Below are 16,207 nucleotides of genomic sequence, written 5' to 3'. Positions count from 1 at the left end.
CTCCGCACTTCTTGCACATGGGTCCTAAACCCAAGCCAGGTAAGGGTTTATGGCTCCTATCTCGTATACAGATGCTTTTAATCAGATCCTCTCTGTATATCAGTATCGACCTCTTTGAAATACTGCCTTTTATGGTTTATCTTAGCATTACAACCACAATCTCTTTTTAAGTAACTCCTATTGGATACAGTAAATGAGAGAAGTTTTATTCTAATACCTGGGAATATTTTATCTTACCAAGAGTGTAATATAGTATTTTTAATGTTTTTAATATTTTATTGCCGTTATTTATTGCACTGATTTTAAGTAACTATGCAAATAAAAATAAACTTGAGAAACTCTAAGCAACACAGTTATTTCCCACTCTCGCACTCCCCAGACCCGGCACTCCCTTTTCCAATTTTCACTCAGGCTTCAGGCAGTACACTTGATGCTCTGCAAGGCACATCTTCTCCCTGCACGCACACATACGCACAAACATATATGGCCTAAGCAGAAAACCATGCAAAAGAAAGCATGACGCTAGAGCTCAGGCATAGGTCTCCTTAAGATGCCCTGCAGTCTAAAGCAGTCCTGAGGTGTTGCCACAACAATGAATGTGCTCTATCAGGGCTGCAACAAGTGGGGAGCAGGTGAACTCGTGTAGTTACAATCCACTGCTGCAGGGGGGGCTGGTCCCAAGTACAGTGTTCCAAACAGATTCTTCAGCATTCACCAGCACTGAACTGAGCCTACAAAATGTTAATCTCGTCTGTCGCCGTAGTGAGCCTTCAGATATCCTCTGTAGCTGGGCTGGTCCTTCTGACGCCCAGAGAACTGGTAATCAGGAGTAAATTATGTGGATTCGAAGCCTCCTCATCACAGACTGCAAGAACTGCACACACACTGAGGTCAGGGAACAGCTTTAATTGAGAATTGTGCAGCCTCCTCCTTAACAATCATGCTTCAACTGTTCTCCATATTCCAACGGTAACACAACATCCAGGGTCCAGTAACTGTCCTCAGTGTCCATAACATGGAACATAACGGAACAGCGTGCACACTTCAGATAGCCAACATCTGGGAACAGTGTGGACGGCCAAAGAAAACTGTGTTAATACTTTTACATTATCGGTCTCAAAGTTTTGAGCTTTCATTGAGTTTAGAGTCACTGAAACACATTCACAAGGATTCGTGGTAGCTTATATTTTTCAATAACATTTTATCATGTAATTATGACATTTGGTTACGTGTTAACATGCGAGAGATCCCCTGAATCCAAGGAAACTCTGAGATATACATTGAATGCTGAGACCTTTATCCAAAATGGAGAATCAAATCTGCAGTGGCTACAAGAGTCGTCCCGAGGGTAGCCCTGTCTTCTGAACTCCTAGAGCCAAACCCCACCTTGACACAGATGCTCTAACATAGAAAGATCCCAGTCCTTATTAACCAAATCAGGCTGACGTCATTCCAGCTACAAAATACATAGTTTTTATGAAGTCTTACCCTAATAACCAAATAATAATTCTTCTTTTACTGTTATTTACTTGCGTCCTCCATAAACACACTCGTTAACATGTAAACCCAACCTCTGTCCAGCCACGTATGCTCTCAACCGACCTACATTGAATCTGAAATTTACAAACTATACCTTTGATTTTTGTATTTCGTCCTATTTGTTTAATTTGTGATGAGGACCCTGGCACTGCTTTGCTGCACTTGTAGGCATGCCTAACAATCCCTGAGGAGGATCCCTTCCTGGCGTTTAAACCTTAAGCCAATGTATACCCTTTTCTTGTCTGTTCAGAAGCCAATGAAGGTCTACTTTTCTCTTAGTTGTATGAGGAGCAATATGCATCACACGTGGAGTTAAAGGGGTTTCAGGAAGGACAGTGGGCTCTACGAACCAGGGAATTGAACCAAACAATAGAAGGTACAGTAAGTTGTGCCTCAGACACCACAGATTAAACACTCTAGCCTCCTGTTGACAATTAAAGATGCATACTCCAAACTGCAAGAGGTTTCTGGAAAGACATAAGCTTTGTTTACATCGTTATTTACCTGCTAAAGTGCAAGTCCTTAAATATCACACTCAAATCTCACCCCTCAATCAATGCAATTCTTTCTTGTTCAAGCAAAAGGGTCCACAAAATCGAAGACGTTCTGAGTAAAAGTGTGCAACAAACCAGTGACATTCTGTGCTGTATTTGAAATGGTGTAAACACAACTTGTGATGTTCTGAGCTGTACTTGGAAAGATATAGGTGAAATTAAGTATCTGTTTGAAATCCTGGTTTGTCCATTTCTGAACATCACCTTAGAAACCAGGCAGAGTCTGCACACTGACAGGATACATGTACCTTAACCACAAACAACATAAATATTCAAACTTTTCAAAGAAAGAAGCCATCCTTAGAATCCTCTAATCTTTCACAGGGTTTGAGAGCACTTCTTCAAACTAATCCATCAAATCTCTCCTTCCTGGCACCCTACTGTACGCAATGCTACGAATCATCAACGGGCCAGAGATAAAACCTGCATCTTTCCTTCTATATCCAACAGGCCGGTGCCTGAACAGCACAGTATTTCTCAAACAGCTACTAGGACCAGAAGGTTTCTCAGTCAGTGACATGTTCTAGAGATAGTAGTTCAACTGAGTTTTCCTTACCATGAACTACATTTCAACAACTATCTGGGAAGACCTGTGAGATTTTAATACAACTGACAATGAACTGCGTGTGGTGAATTAGAGTCAGCCCTAGACAGAAGTTCAATGTTTGAATGTATTCAACGGATTCCTGTAGACCACTACCCTCCAACTTCAAATTAGAACAACAAAATATGATGGTGACCGAACTGGTGTATTCTGTTACATTTTTTCAGACCAGAGATCAGGAAAAGCGGCTGCCTAGACGTGGATACATTCTTGCAGATGTTACAAAACTACAGGCCAGGTGTACCAAAGGGTTTTACCTATTCTGTGTCTATGGGGAAAGGCGTTCATACATATGGCCCTAGTTGAGATAATGCTTCACTGCCATGTAATTCTCTGTGGCTGTTCACTCTGTTGGGTCATACTCGGTTTAATGTTGTGCCGGACTTCTAGCTTTCTACACAACCTGGTGCCCAAATAGTAAAACTCTACCAACCCATGCAAAGTATACCGAGTAAATATAAAAACACTCCTTAAAGTGCCTTCCTATCATCTTAATGCTACAAGTGGTAGATCCTTCTTGCACAGGCCCACTATCAAGAACTCTTTCCTGATGGATCTGATCAGATTATCTCTGCTCTGTCTTTAAGAAAAGGTTAACAACTGTTCTATTGGTTCAGAGCTGTATCTTATACCAGGGCCAAGAGTGTCCTGGGCAGCAGTGAGTAGTGAACAGTACACACGTGCACTCAGTCATCCAAGGTCTCCTGTGTTCCTCTGATCAGGCAGATTCTGACCAGTTCACGGATCTCCTGGAGTCCTTAAGTCACTGGACTCTGTTCCAGTCGCTTCCAGTTCCTAAAATGATGTCATGTTCTAATTAACGGAATCACTTAGCTGCTAACATCAAATCTCCACACTAATGGGTCTTTCAAAGGCAGTTCCTGCAGAACATGTATGCAGAACACACTCAGGACTATTTGGAAGTGGTAAAGCCAGGTCACCAATGAAGCACCAAAGACTACAAGTATTTTGATGACATGTAGTCAGCATTTTCTACTAAACTAGCAAACTCCCTCAGTTATGCTGACCCAGCTACCACCAGATTCTAGGGGCAAATGTGCTAAATAACTGTCAGATCAACATCTGCTCGAGTAGGTGCCTCAATTTGTCTTTGTGCATTCAAGAAGAATGAGACGCCCTGACAGCTCCCACTCCCTCTGAAGAACTAACTCACTGTGAGAATAGCTATCAGGTGACAGGGCAAACGCAGGAGCTGAAGGGCACTGAGTGCAAAAGGTCTGTCCTATTACAGTCTTGGATTAGATTAAAACATTTAATTTGAGATACTGTGTAGATCAGCGATAGTGAGCAAGACAGAATGCCAATAAAACAGTGCGGTTGTGGTGTCCGTGTGGTTGATCACCATACTAGTTCTATCTATAACAACCTTCGCAGGATGTTGTGTTTTCTGTCATTTGAGATCACAACTTTTCTCCCTGAAACTCTTTTTGTGCTAACCATGACGCTTTCCTCTTCCAAAAAATGTCTTTCCATGCTTTCTGGACTCCATGTATCTTTTTACAAAGACCTATCAGTATGCTGTTCCCCAATCTCTTCTGTGGTCATCGAAAATCACAAGTTATCAAACCAGGCCAATGCATACATTTTCGCTTTCCAATTTGATGCAAATATCTTTCTATTTTGCTGGAAAAAAGTTGTATAGAGAAAAGTAAAGTGCTTCAGCTTTCTGCATGTGGGGTGAACGAACACTTGCATGGTGAGGCTACGAGACACACGGCGTTTTTTAACAGCTTTGTGAAGCGCTGTTTGACCAGACTCATTCAATATTAAAGGTTCGTTTGCGGTTTCACTTTACAAGTTAATGGGAAACAAACTGCACTCTAGAGTATGAAGACACTTGAATCAAAGATGCCTAAGACTGGTTTGCTTGGAGGACTCTAGTTTCCTTGGAAGGCGTTGTTATCACTATGGGGTGGGGATTGGGGAAGGTCATATTCCACGACAGCCACTTTCACATGTTGTCCTTCCTTATCAGTGAATCGCCTGGTTCCCCCATCACCAGGTTCCTCCAAGCGTACCTTGAAGCAACTCTCCAACGCCCATATGTACCCATTCCAGGAAGTGCTCCGAGGCCACTGCAAGATGGTTAAAGTGCTTTACTAGAGTACCAAAGTAAATACTATAATTAACAAAAAATAATGCCGCCCGTAGTACCTTAGAACACTTATCTTCTTATCTGCAGAGCACAGCTTCCCAGCTCTCCAGTAGAGGACATTATTAGTACGTAGGTATAATGGAACTGATCTTTAGCGCAGTTTACCAAAACATGGACTGTGGGGGAGCCAAGTGTGGTGGCGTATAAAGGTTATTTCAATTCTTTGACTCCATAACAGATAAGCTCTCTGTCCTATGTTTTCTCAAAATCTTTTTCAGAAGGTGGTTCTCTCACTTCTTATGAATGATGGCCTGGTCTGTAGTGAATAATGCCCTGGCAGAGATGTGGGCCATCTTCAGAAATGCATCCCTGGACCATGTATGTGGTCTTTTGAGGATTAAAGATGGTGAGATTGTACTCAATAATGATTGGTAAAGGCAGGAGCAAAGTCCAGACTGCACATCAATTAGCAGCCTGAACCCAGGCAAATAGGTCTGCCAGCTTTAAATGCCCGCCTCTCTTGTTGCTTTCCCTCTGCCTGGCACACTGGCAGTACCAGCACTGCCTTAATCCCAAGGAGTAAGGTAGTCTGGCCAACTCCTATGTCCCCTTTACAAAGTACAATCTTTAGCTAAATCAACCCATACTTAGGGTATTCCGAGTTGTCCCTTCAGTCTCATGATTTTCCCTTCTAGAAGCTGCTTCTTGGTTGTATTTTAGGAAAGATAGGGAAACATACCTGATGAATATTTCTAAACAGCACAGAAATTATTGCTCTCAAATTCAGCGGATGCTCCTCTGAATGTGAGACTTGTGAAAACTGCTTAACATAACCTTATATTAAACTAAGATGAATAAGGGCATGGAACCAGATTGAATTGTATTCTTATTGTAAAGTTATATGATTAGCAAATTGGTTTATAAAACCAAACCTGAAATTCAGGTCTGTCACCAATAACTTGCTGCCGCTGTGGACTGCCGTCTAGCTTTCTGATCTCTCCTGTCTGACATTACCTCGGCTTAGCCTTGCAACATCTCTTGTGCAGTCTCGGCTAGTAACATGCCACTCTATGCAATTCGAGGAGCATGTCTCTTCTGTCACACACTAACTCGGACGTCTCCCTGGCACTCTCCTCTTACACTCCAACTCGTCTCCAACCTTTGCTGTCCTGGAATAGTGCTATACTGTACCAAGTAATATGGTACACTTGCAGTGTTACAGCTTAAATAACAATGCTCCAAAAGAGGCACATAGGTAATGATTGTGGCACGAGACCTGTTTTTTGTAGTAGGGGACTGGGAAAACAGAACTGAAACTAAGCGCTCAGAAGATGGTGGCTGCAACCAAGAAGGGTCTACTGCTGGTAACCAGGCGGCAGAATCATGGGAAGCCGACCATCCTACACCTGCTGAGGTCAGGCTGAGATAGGAGGATAAACCGATAACGTACCGCGATTAGACCGATCCTGCAGTGTGAATGAGGTATAGAGTGGACACTGGGTCTTGCACACCAGGACTTGAATTTAAAGCGTTGGTCTATGGGAATGAGCCGGTCTCAGAATCTAGTGACAACGTTACTGTCACTTAAGAAGATATCTTGGGAAAAGGAAATACAATTTGCACCCATAATACAACCCCTAAAGGCACGATTGTCAAGTCCACCATAGCTCTCTTTAGCGTGAAAAGAAATAGGAACTTGATCAAAAGAATCAGGGTTTAGAGCAAAGGTTTACGAAGTTTGCATAATTTCCTTTTGCTTAATTACACAAAATTAAACAACATGCAAATCCAACATTGTAAACTATATTTTAGTGCAAACGTGTCCTTGTATCACTTTTGGACAAGAAACACATTTAATCAAGAGCACGACGAAAACAGCTGCTTGTGTTTGCAGTACATTTGTACAGCAAATTGAATGTATTTATGTGAAGTGCCAGAATTTTGGAAATTTCACGTGACAAGCAAAATGCAACATTCACGAAATGATGCAAATTACACCCGCGTGATTTAAATGTTGCCCAGGCCTAGTTTAGAGACACCAGGGGGCTCATTTAGTGTTCAGTATGGGGCCCAGTTTCTTAGCACTTGAATCAGTCAATATGTAGAGTAGTAGAGCGCTTCTTGTCACCGGTCAGATGCGGGGTCAAGGGTTAGAGAAAGGGACACGAGGTGTCTGGTGGGCTGATGAAAGATCAGGCGGTGGTTCAAGAAGGTCGGTCTGCGGTTGTGTAGGGCCTTGTATGCATGGGTCAGGAGCGTGAACAGGCATCTCTTCTGTACAGGAAGCCAGTGGAGTTCCTGGAGGTAGGGGTGATGTGGGCTCATCTAAGGTCTACTTCCTGACGGACTTTAGAAGTTACTCATGTCTCACAAATAGATATGTGACCAATAGTAGTCCTAACCCTTTAGTGACTAGTTTTTCATCTATCAGCATTAACTTGAAGCCAGTTTGTATCAGTCACTCACTGGCAGCACTGAGGCCAGCCCAAGTCACATGCCTGACCCTCCAGGGATATGACTAATGAGTGCCACAGAGTCTTAACATAATTCTGACCCCAGAGATCTGCATAATACTCAAAGCTAGACACTTTCCATGGCTATCGGTGGACACAGACGTTAAATAAAATTGTCAAGAACCAAGGGCCCAGAGGTAAACCACTGGTGGCGATGGGTTATACGAATTCTGATAAAGGCAAAGTTAACGAAAGGAGGCGGAGGCCCATCCATGAGATGCTGCGGGTGCTCTATGAGGGAGATGGGGTTAATTGCCATTCATAAATCAAGTTTATTTTAATTCAGAGCGGAATTAGTGTTTTCTCTTTTACAACCTGGTGCTGTCTATATGCTACATTTCCTGAAGTATACTTTCCCAGGAGTCCCTTCCCCAACTTACCTCTGTGCGCAGAGCCTTTTTCTCAGATTCCCTGATCTCTTTAAGCTCTGCACCCATTTGGTAAGAACGGCGAGGGCAGCCCCAAGCAGCCTTGCTCTGGCTTTGCCATGCTGGCTCCACCTCTTCCTGCCTCCATGAGACTTCAAAATGTTTGATACCTGGATTAAAGCTTTCCTCACTGCTAGCAACTGAAGCAATCTACAACTTTCCCCAAATCTGCCTGCCTGGCCTGTCCCTTCCCTGCTTTATCCTGTGTTTATTTGGTCAGACGCCCAATTTTTGTTAAGGAAGAAAGTTGTACATGGTCAAGCATTAAAAAAGTAGGAATTTCTGGCAGAAAGATTTCTGCATTCAGATCACACTAGGGCAGGTCTGCTGCAGTGAGCCAGGAAGCACGGAATGTTATGTAACAATTTGGTAGGCCCAGCTCAGAGGGTTGGAGGCAGAGGCTGGAGTAATACAGATGACTCAGGAAGAGTTTGGCCCCTAGGTTTTTGGGAGGACCCTTGACCTGCAACACCTGTAGCTGGATTTGTTTTATGTAGGTGAAAGAATTTTCTTTTGATGCACTGGAAGGTGCTGCCTTTGCTATCAAGTAAAAAGTGCCCTACCCTCTGGGGTTGGGCCAGCACTACAAGCTTGACAAATAAATACATAAATAAATACTTTGAGCCAGACATGAAACATAAAAACGCAGACACTGACTGGGTACATAGGCCACAGGTCAGTGGCGTTGGGATAATTCCAAGTGGGACACTGGTTTGGAAAAAGGTTATTGGTGGGATGATTAGACCACAAACTCACTACAGTCTTCAAGTACTTGTGTCTAAGGCAAGACTCCAACCCAGTGAGCTCCAGTCCTATAACCCATATCTTAACACTCTCTAAACACAACACTAGGAGAGGCTCCAGTTACACTACAAGTCTGGAGAGACCCATATCGCTGGGCCTAGAACATCGACATAAAAGAGGGACGCAACCTCTGCCAAGAGCAGGCACAACCTTCAACAGTGACAAGTGCTACATAAGCATTTCTTTTAAAGAGCAATAGGGGCAGTCAATATGGGAAGATAAGGCAAGCAGACTTCCACAAACATGTCAACTAAATACAAAGTGCTTTTCATGTGTCTTTGCCGTCAAGACACATATCCCTGAACACAGGGCACAGTTTCTTTCTGCATTATACGCCTCAAAAAATGTTTGTCTCTTGTCGTTTACGGCAGCTCTCTAATGCCGATGACTTTGTCCCATAACCGCTCTCTAGTTCCCGCTATCACAATACATCTTGAGATGACCATTTAAATCTCTTCCCAGTATCTTGGCTGGATCCCTCTATCCCACATCTCCTGATGTTTCCATATAGTGTATCACTCCCTGCTCCTTTCTCCATCACCTGTACTGTAAAATTTTCATGATGGGCATGCCACCTCTCATCCCCCACAATATAGTTTCTATTCTCTACCAGGCCCTTACAACGACCATACAGACTCTCTGTTTAAGATTACCTCTAGAGGTTTACATTTCCACATTTTCCTGCGCTCCCTTCAGGCTGCCTCCTCTCGTCTTTGCTGTTTCAATTATTTACAAGAGTTCAAACTCTGAAGTGTCGGCATAGCTTTTGGCTTTGCTCCTATGTCCACCACCTTTCCTTCAGGAAAGAGCTTTCTCACCTCTCCTATGTTTTCAATTCACCGCTCTATGCCATACGCCCTCCTATCTGTCTTGCTGCGAAATTTGCACCCCTTCCCACCCCCCCATTGCCTGGCCATCTCTAAAGTCATGCAGATCCAGAAATACTGAACTATGGCCAGAACCTATAGGGCAGAGCTGCAATGAGCCCCTGAGAACCTGCTTCACAGGGAGTAACGAACCAGGGCCAGAGGCAGCGAGACCGCCTGTGGCTCTTTGTAGTGTGTGCGCACGCTCACATCTCAAATCCCAGCAGTGTCAGCACTGTTTTTATTTGTAAGACCAGCAGGCTGTCGACCAGCCCTGTCCCTTGCACATCTCCTTGTGCTTCAGGAAGCAGCTCTGCACACGGAACTTGCGCCCACAGTCTTCGCATGCATACAGTGTACCATCGTGGGTTTTCATGTGCTCCGTCAGATGGTGTTTCAGTTTGAACTTCTTGTTGCAAATAGAACAGCCAAAAGGCCGGAGGCTGAAGGTCAACATGATGTGCCGATCTCGCTTGGGCTTTACGGCAAAGCGTTTCCCACAAAGACAACCAAACTTTTTGCCATCGGGCGCAGCCATGATCTTGACGGGGGCATGGATTACTTGCCCATGAACGGTGTGAGCGATGATTTCATTCCCATGGAGGTCCACTGGCTTGGGTGTTAGCTGAGGGAACCCTACCTGAGTGGACATTTTCCCCATGTAGCTTAGGTGCCCATCATAGGGAACTAGATAGCTCACCTCACTGCCCGACTGAAAGTCCGATGAACAGATGCTCTGTAGCTCTGACATGCCATGGGCACGGCCATGGCCCAGAGATTTCAGAAGGTTTGCCTCATGACCAGGGAAAGTGAAGCCTTCATCCTGCTCAAAGCGTTCCTGCTTGATGTAAAAGATCTTCGAGTCCTTAGAAGAAAAGCATTCCTGCTCCACCCTGGATGAAGATTCTTTGTAAGAGCAGCTCGCCACATTACTCCCCTCCACTTCCTCCAGGATAATTTTTCCAGACTTGTCTATTGACCTGCTGGGGACCTGGGGCTGTTCTCCATCTTCTTCATCGTCGTCATCCTCATCATCATCTTCATTAGATACCTGGATTTTTATGACATCATCATCCTGACAATCATCAGATTGCTGGGCAGATGTAGAGTCTTCCTTCTGGTGGAGCACGTCTGCGGTACCACTATCACCCTCGTCCCGCTGGGCCAAGTAATTGCTACTGCTGGGAGACTGGCTCTCACTGGCCCTGCTGGACCACTTTGGGCCGGAGACGCCCTCCCTCTCCTTCAGGATCTCGGAGCAGCGGTCAACCACCTGCCACATTTGGAGGCCACTGGCCACCAGAAGGTGGCTGGGCAAAGCCTCCACATTCACCCGTAGCCGACCTGAGTAGATGAGCTGCAGGAGGTTTTCGAAGGCTTCAGGCTCTATGGCGCTGGGTAGCACGATGCAGTTGGTGTCATTGAGGAGCAGCTTGTCATGGAAGTACGGTGAGGAGGCTGCGAGCACGGTTTTGTGTGCCTGGAAGACGCGGCCCTGCACGTGCACACTGATGTCGCAGAACTTCCCCTCCAGCCGGTGCCGATTAAGACTCTCAAGGAGCACTGCGCTGTAGTGCGGAAACTGAATGTGGATGGTTCTGGTCTGTGACTCCATGGCACGCCCAGAAGTAGAACTGTGTAAAGGGGTAAACAAAAAAAATGAGAGTTACAGGGAGAACTAACAGAAGTGGAGACCGCAATGGGAAGAGGGGGAAACAAGAAGCAAGAGTGAATTAGGAGACAAAAAGAAAGCATGGTGTGAAAAGAGTAAATAAAAGGAGAGGAATACTACCTGCAGGGAGTGGTAGGTATAAGGTGGAGAGAGTGGGTGGCAGGGTCACAGATAAGAGCAGTGATATTGAGGAGTGATCTCATGTAATGCAACTGGTGCTATGTAAAATGCTCCGATACCCGATTCAGGTCAAGTTCACGCTATATAAAACTCTATAACATAAAAAATGAATGAGGAAGGGTGAGAAGTGGAGAGGGGAGTTCTGCAAGTGGGGACTACAGAGGGAGGGATGCTGAAAAAAATAAGGCTAACAGAGAAAGGTCAAGTTGGAACAAGGAAAGAGTAGTGAGAAGGAAGGGCAAGTATAGCAATAAGGAAGGGGAGGGCGAAGGTTGGAAGTGGCGATATGGAAGGGGGAGAGTAGAGACAGAAAGGAGGATGAGAGGAAAGGCTATGATAGGAAGGGGAAAAAGAGGAAGCTGAAGGAGGAAGGTGGATTGTAGGGTTTCAGATTAGGAGGCTGAGGCTGAAAAGATAGCGATGGTGAATGAAGTAACTGTGAGGAAAGGTTTCTGGCAATGTTAATATCCCATTCCTCCAGCTCACTCTACCTTTAACACGTCTTCGCCTCAAGTGCATTATCCCCATGTATTACACTAATGGGGCTGGAGCCCCCTATGAAGGGTGGGTGTGTTCCCTTCCATCGTGGAAGATTCTCCTACACAGTGCAGGACTGAAGAAGTCTCTCTCAGATACATCTCTAACAAAACCATCCAAGCCAGATCCATCCTCCAACGGATGTAGAAAGCTGTTCAAAAGCATTTCACAACAACTTGGCTCTTTCATTTCCAAATATTCTTTATTGAAAGTAAATTTTCCATATACAATCGGCCAGCTCTCTGCTTATCCTTCCAGTCGATAGCGCCGAAACACCTATGGGTATTTGTGCGCTTTAGAAGTTATTAACATGACATCTCCCTTCCACACAGTAGTCCAAGAAACAATAACAATTCTCCTTCGCCCATCAATGTGCTCTACAACATCTAAGACATTGGGTAAACAAGAGTTTCCTTTTACTTCACTTAATGGGCAAAAATTATGTAAGATTCCCTGTGCCTTTAACTGTTGAGCCAGGTTTTCAGCTTTCCAATGCTCACTCTCTAGCAATTTTGTGCCAGAGTCAACAGTCGCAAGAGAGTCTGGTTGAAATGACAAAGTTGTGAGTACTACATGCCACCTAACGCATGCTACATGCGAAGGCTAGAGCAGGCTTCTACTCAAGATGCAAAGCACAAACATCTAAGCAGGCAATGCATTCTGCAAGATTTATTCACATATACTGATCTTGATTTTGCAAAGCTCGGAAATACTCCACTTAAAGGGATATAATAAATTTTGAAAGAGCCAGGTTTTCATTTACGTAATGGTCGGTGATGGACAAATACAGGCGATTTCAAGCTCTTGCAGCAAGGTATGAGAAAGATCTGCCACCTAGTCTACTGAGATTGTTTGGGATACATCAGTGAGGAGCAGAGGGTATGGGAAGAAATGTACCAGAAAAATGTACGTTGGGTGTTTGAAAGGCCTCTAAGATGGAGTGCAAGTTGATTGATGCAGAAAGCCTTGAAGGTAGCAGTTTTATGTACAGGGAGCCAGTGAAGCTTTTGTACATAATGTTTCACGGAGTCATGCAATGGAATATCTAACAGAAGGGTGATAAAAATCAAAAGCGATCTGTGGCGAAGCCATTTTAAGAAAAAAGTCCCACTACGAGCATTCTGGATTGGCTAACTTTGCTTTTCCACCACTAACAGTTACTCTTGCTTGGGATTCTTCCCATGTCCTGAGAAGAAAGAACCACAACCCTGTACCCAGGGTAACACCAAGGCTGATGGCCCTAGCCGCCTTCGATCACAGACACCACCTTCTATTCCCTCTGATCCATATCAGGATAAGACAATCTGGCAGGAAACCCGAAAAGGTATAGGATGAGTGTGAGCCTCTAGATAGAAGAGGATATGATTGTAGAGTTGTCTGGTGAGGACTCTTGAGTGTCAAGGGTTCCAGGTATCAAGGGCGCATGCCTGGTCTCATTCAGACATGAGAGGATGTGCGCATGCGAAGAAGAAAGAAAAGAAGGGAACTTACAACGAATGCCTGGTTCTACCCACCCCATACTCTTGACCCCCTCATCTCACCCTATGGTCTACAGTTTGCATCTTCCACGGTTCTCCCCTTCTTCACCATCTACTAAGTGTCCTTATACTCCCTACTCCATCCCTTACTCCTTTCTACTCCCTCCCCATCCTTCCAGGTTATTCCCTCCCCTTAATGTGTATCCCAGGACTTCTTCCTCCACTGTATGTACTGTGCCTTCCTCAACACCATCCTCATCCTTGCCTCTACTTGACCTCTTCATGTCCTTGTCTCCTCTTCTCAGTTGCTGCCCATCCGTACCCCGCCGCCCTTCCTTCTCTATACCCCATGCTCCCCTCCAGCCTGAACCTGCCCTCCTCCAGTGTGTCCGCTCATTCACTCCTTCTCTCTCTCTGTTTACCTTTCCTCCTCCAGTCCATCCCACCCCTCTCCTCCAGGCTCCCTCCTCTACTGCTCCATTCCTCTCTCCTCCCTTCCAGCCCCATGCCCCTCTGCCTCTTCTTCCTCTCCTCTCCTCCCTGCCCCCCAGTCTCTATACCCCCTCTGGCGCCCCAGCCTCCCCATCCTACCCTCCTCCGGTCCATCCCAACCCTCTCCTTCGGGTTCCCTCCTCTCGCTCCTTCCAGATGCCCTGGGCCCCTTCCTCTCCTCTCCTCCCTGCCCCCCAGTCTCTATACCCCCTCTGGCGCCCCAGCCTCCCCATCCTACCCTCCTCCGATCCATCCCAGCCCTCTCCTTCGGGCTCCCTCTCCTTCCAGACCCATGCCCTGGGCCCCTCTGCCTCTTCTCCCTCTCCTCTCCCCCCTGCCCCCCCAGTCTCTACACCCCCTCTGGCGCCCCAGCCTCCCCATCCTACCCTCCTCCGGTCCATCCCAGCCCTCTCCTTCAGGCTCCCTCCTCTCGCTCCTTCCAGATGCCCTGGGCCCCTCTGCCTCTTCTCCCTCTCCTCTCCCCCTGTGCCTCCCAGCCTCTCTACACCCCCTCTGGCGCCCAGCCTCCCCATCCTACCCTCCTCCGGTCCATCCCAGCCCTCTCCTTCGGGCTCCCTCCTCTCTCTCCTTCCAGCCCCATGCCCTGGCCCCTCTGCCTCTTCTCCCTCTCCTCTCCCCCCTGACCCCCAGTCTCTACACCCCCTCTGGCGCCCCAGCCTCCCCATCCTACCCTCCTCCGGTCCATCCCAGCCCTCTCCTTCGGGCTCCCTCCTCTCGCTCCTTCCAGACGCCCTGGGCCCCTCTGCCTGTTCTCCCTCTCCTCTCCCCCTGTGCCTCCCAGCCTCTCTACACCCCCTCTGGCGCCCAGCCTCCCCATCCTACCCTCCTCCGGTCCATCCCACCCCTCTCCTCCAGGCTCCCTCCTCCACTGCTCCATTCCTCTCTCCTCCCTTCCAGCCCCCTCTGCCTCTTCTCCCTCTCCTCTCCCCCCTGCCCCCAGTCTCTACACCCCCTCTGGCGCCCCAGCCTCCCCATCCTACCCTCCTCCGGTCCATCCCAGCCCTCTCCTTCGGGCTCCCTCCTCTCTCTCCTTCCAGCCCCATGCCCTGGCCCCTCTGCCTCTCCTCCCTCTCCTCTATCCCCCTGTGCCTCCCAGCCTCTCTACACCCCCTCTGGCGCCCCAGCCTCCCCCTCCATGAGGCCTTTCCTCCTCCCGTGCCTGCGCCCCTCATCGCCCGGTCTCCCTCCCCGCCCTCTGGGCCCTCTCTTCTTCCAATCCCCGGCCCTCCTCCGGGCTCTCCCTCTCTCCCGCCCCCGGGGGGCCTCACCTTCTCCCGGCGGGGCGCACAGGACAGCACAACCGGTGCAGCAGCACAGCCTCCCCCGCTGCTGGCCGACCAGAACACTACCCTGGGCGAGACCCAGCAACCGAGGACAACCGAAGGGGAACCCGGGGAGAGGGCGGGGCCACCGAGGACAGCCGAAGGGAACCCGGGGAGAGGGAGGGGCTGACGAGGAGAGGGCGGGGCCAACTAAGACAACCAACGGCGGCGAACCCTAAGAGGGGGCGGGGCCAACGAGGACAACTGAAGGAGAACCATGGGAGTGGGAGGGGCCAACGAGGACAACCAACGGCGGCGAACCATGGGAGAGGGCGGGGCCAACGAGGACAGCCGTAGGGGAGCCATGGGAGTGGGAGGGGCCAACGAGGACAACCAACGGCGGCGAACCAGGGGAGGGGGCGGGGTCAACGAGGACAGCCGAAGGGGAACCATGGGAGTGGGAGGGGCCAACAAGGACAGCCGAAGGGGAACCATGGGGAGGGGGGAGGGGCCAACGAGGAGAGCCGAAGGGGAACCATGGGAGTGGGAGGGGCCAACGGGGACAGCTGAAGGGGAACCATGGGAGTGGGAGGGGCCAACGGGGACAGCCGAAGGGGAACCATGGGACCATGGGAGTGGGAGGGGCCAACTGGGACAACTAACGGCGGCGAACCCTGGGATAGGAGGGAGTGGGCTAACGAGGACAACCTAAGGGAGCACATTCAATAGGGAAGGACAACCAATAGCAAAGCTTGGGACCAGACAGATGGACCAATAGAAACCAATCCAGGGAGGTACAGAATCACTGGAGGGACAACCAGAGATGAACCCTGGAAATGACATGAGCCGCCAGGTAGGACTAAAGGCGAACCCAGAGATAGGACTGCAACAAACAGAGGAGCAAATGGAGAGACAGCAGCAAACAAGGACAACCGTAGGAGAAACCTGTGGGACCGAGTTTAACGAGGACAACTGAAGCAGAACCCTGAGAGCACCTTCAGCAGAGAAGGACAACCAAAAGAGAAGGCTGAGACTAGGCAGATGGATGAAGAGGAACAAACCCAGGGTGAGACAGCAGCACTGAAGGACGATTTAAGATAAACCCTGGAAATGATAAGTAGAACTTGAAGTGAGCCTGGAG

The 16,207-nt window shown here is 47.8% G+C and overlaps 1 protein-coding gene across 1 annotated transcript; it reads right to left on the bottom strand.

Annotated features, from left to right (window-relative positions):
• Positions 1 to 889: 889 nt before the first annotated feature.
• Positions 890 to 15,137, bottom strand: LOC147666347 (zinc finger and BTB domain-containing protein 9-like). The gene is made up of 2 exons (XM_086949111.1): positions 15,073 to 15,137; positions 890 to 11,058 (listed from the first exon to the last, which is right to left on the bottom strand). Exon 2 carries the CDS (start codon positions 11,037 to 11,039, stop codon positions 9,666 to 9,668), a length of 1,374 nt encoding a protein of 457 aa, XP_086805237.1. The 5' UTR covers positions 11,040 to 11,058; positions 15,073 to 15,137; the 3' UTR covers positions 890 to 9,665.
• Between the last annotated feature and the right edge of the window lie 1,070 nt (positions 15,138 to 16,207).

Source organism: Lissotriton vulgaris, unplaced genomic scaffold, assembly GCF_964263255.1.
Source record: "Lissotriton vulgaris unplaced genomic scaffold, aLisVul1.2 SCAFFOLD_1288, whole genome shotgun sequence".
In the NCBI taxonomy this organism is placed as follows: Eukaryota; Metazoa; Chordata; class Amphibia; order Caudata; family Salamandridae; genus Lissotriton; species Lissotriton vulgaris.
The sequence above is the reverse complement of the archived record's forward strand: the minus strand, read 5'-3'. Positions and strand labels throughout refer to the sequence as shown.

Bases quoted from the DNA above. Each gene is read 5' to 3' on its own strand.
- LOC147666347 (XM_086949111.1), bottom strand. From the start codon at position 11,039: ATGGAGTCACAGACCAGAACCATCCACATTCAGTTTCCGCACTACAGC.